This window comes from Neomonachus schauinslandi, chromosome 10 (assembly GCF_002201575.2).
Source record: "Neomonachus schauinslandi chromosome 10, ASM220157v2, whole genome shotgun sequence".
Classification (NCBI taxonomy): Eukaryota; Metazoa; Chordata; class Mammalia; order Carnivora; family Phocidae; genus Neomonachus; species Neomonachus schauinslandi.
Genome location: NC_058412.1, coordinates 106774215 through 106775599, shown reverse-complemented (window position 1 = coordinate 106775599; position 1385 = coordinate 106774215). Strand labels below are relative to the sequence as shown.

The 1385-nt window shown below is 68.2% G+C and overlaps 1 protein-coding gene across 1 annotated transcript in view; it reads right to left on the bottom strand.

The window, feature by feature from the left end:
- LRRN4 (leucine rich repeat neuronal 4) overlaps positions 1-998 on the bottom strand; it is a 9146-nt gene extending 8148 nt beyond the window's left edge. Inside the window, exon 1 of the mRNA XM_021689340.1 lies at positions 347-998. Within this exon, the coding sequence (XP_021545015.1) occupies positions 347-998 (652 nt within the window). The remainder of the gene's footprint in view (positions 1-346) is intronic.
- Between the last annotated feature and the right edge of the window lie 387 nt (positions 999-1385).

Here is a 1385-nt window from a genome sequence, read left to right as displayed (position 1 = left end):
CTTCTTCTTTTTTTTTTCTTAACAAATATTGCATTATTTGTTTCAGAGGTACAGACCTGAGAGTCAACAGTCTTGCACAATTCACAGCACTCACCATAGCACATACCCTCCCCAGTGTCTATCACCCAGTCACCCCATCCCTCCCACCCCACCCCCCACTCCAGCAACCCTCAGTTTGTTTCCTGCGATTAAGAATTGAGGAGGGGCTATTTTTGAGCCGCACCGTGAGCCAGGCGCCTTGGTCGCCCCCCCGCCCCCCTCCGGAGGAAGTTCGCGGCCCCGCCCCGCGAGCGCCTGCCCAGCCCGGCCACCCCCACCCCGAACTCCCGGCGCCGCCCGGACTCACCGCGCTCCAGGAACGTACCGCTGAGGTCCAGGACCTCGAGCGCGCCGCCCGCTCCCGTGAAGGCCGCGTCGGCGATGCCCGCCCCGGGCTCGCGGCCCAGCGCGGTGCCGGAGAGATTGAGGAGGCGCAGCGCGGGGAGGCAGGCGAAGGCCCGGGGCTGCAGCGCCCGCAGCGGGTTCCCGGCGAGCGCCAGCGAGCGGAGGCCGGGCAGCGCGGGCGGGGCGCACGGCGGCAGCGCGGCCAGCCGGTTGTAGCTGAGGTCCAGCGTGTGCAGCGCCGCCGGCCCGCCGGGGCCCCAGCGCAGCGCGGCGATGCGGTTGTGGCGCAGCGTCAGCACCTGCAGCCGCGCCAGGGGCCCGAGCTCGGCGGCGCTCAGGGCGCGCAGCAGGTTGTGGCTGCCGTCTAGGCTGCGCAGCGCGGGCTGCAGGCAGCGGGGCAGGCGCTCCAGGCTGCGGTTCGCGAGGGTCAAGGTCGAGGCTCCCGCGGCGGGCAGCCCCTCGCACGGCGACACCGTGGCGTTGCTGGTCCCGCTCTCCCGGGGCTCCCGCGGAGTGAGCCGGAAAAGAGGGCCCCTCTCCTGGGGTGGCCCTGCCCAGCTGGGGCGCAGCGCCGTGGGCAGCAGCAGCGGTAGAGGCAGCAGGGCCCACCACATGGTGCGTGGCTGCGGAGACAACAGCACGACGGCCCCTTAAATCCGCAGACACCCCGCACGAAGGGGCAAATGTGCTCCTCTACTCTGAGGAGAAGCACAGGCCCTGGATGTTTCCTGAAGGTCGGGGTCCGGGGGGGTGGGAGGGACGTTCCTGTGGCCCCTCCTGCCCTTCCTGCTCCCAGCGATGCCCTTCCCTCGAATTCACTTGCGGATTAGCATCCACAGGTGACTTTTTGCAGAAGGCTTCCCTCACCTGTCCCCTCCGGCCTGAACTTCCAAGTCACCTCCTCCCTTGTCCCCATTGCACGAGCTTCCGGAGGGAGGAGACCGTGCCCTTTATTGCTGTAAACTTTCCCCAGGTGCACAGATGCGGCTCCAGAAACGTCT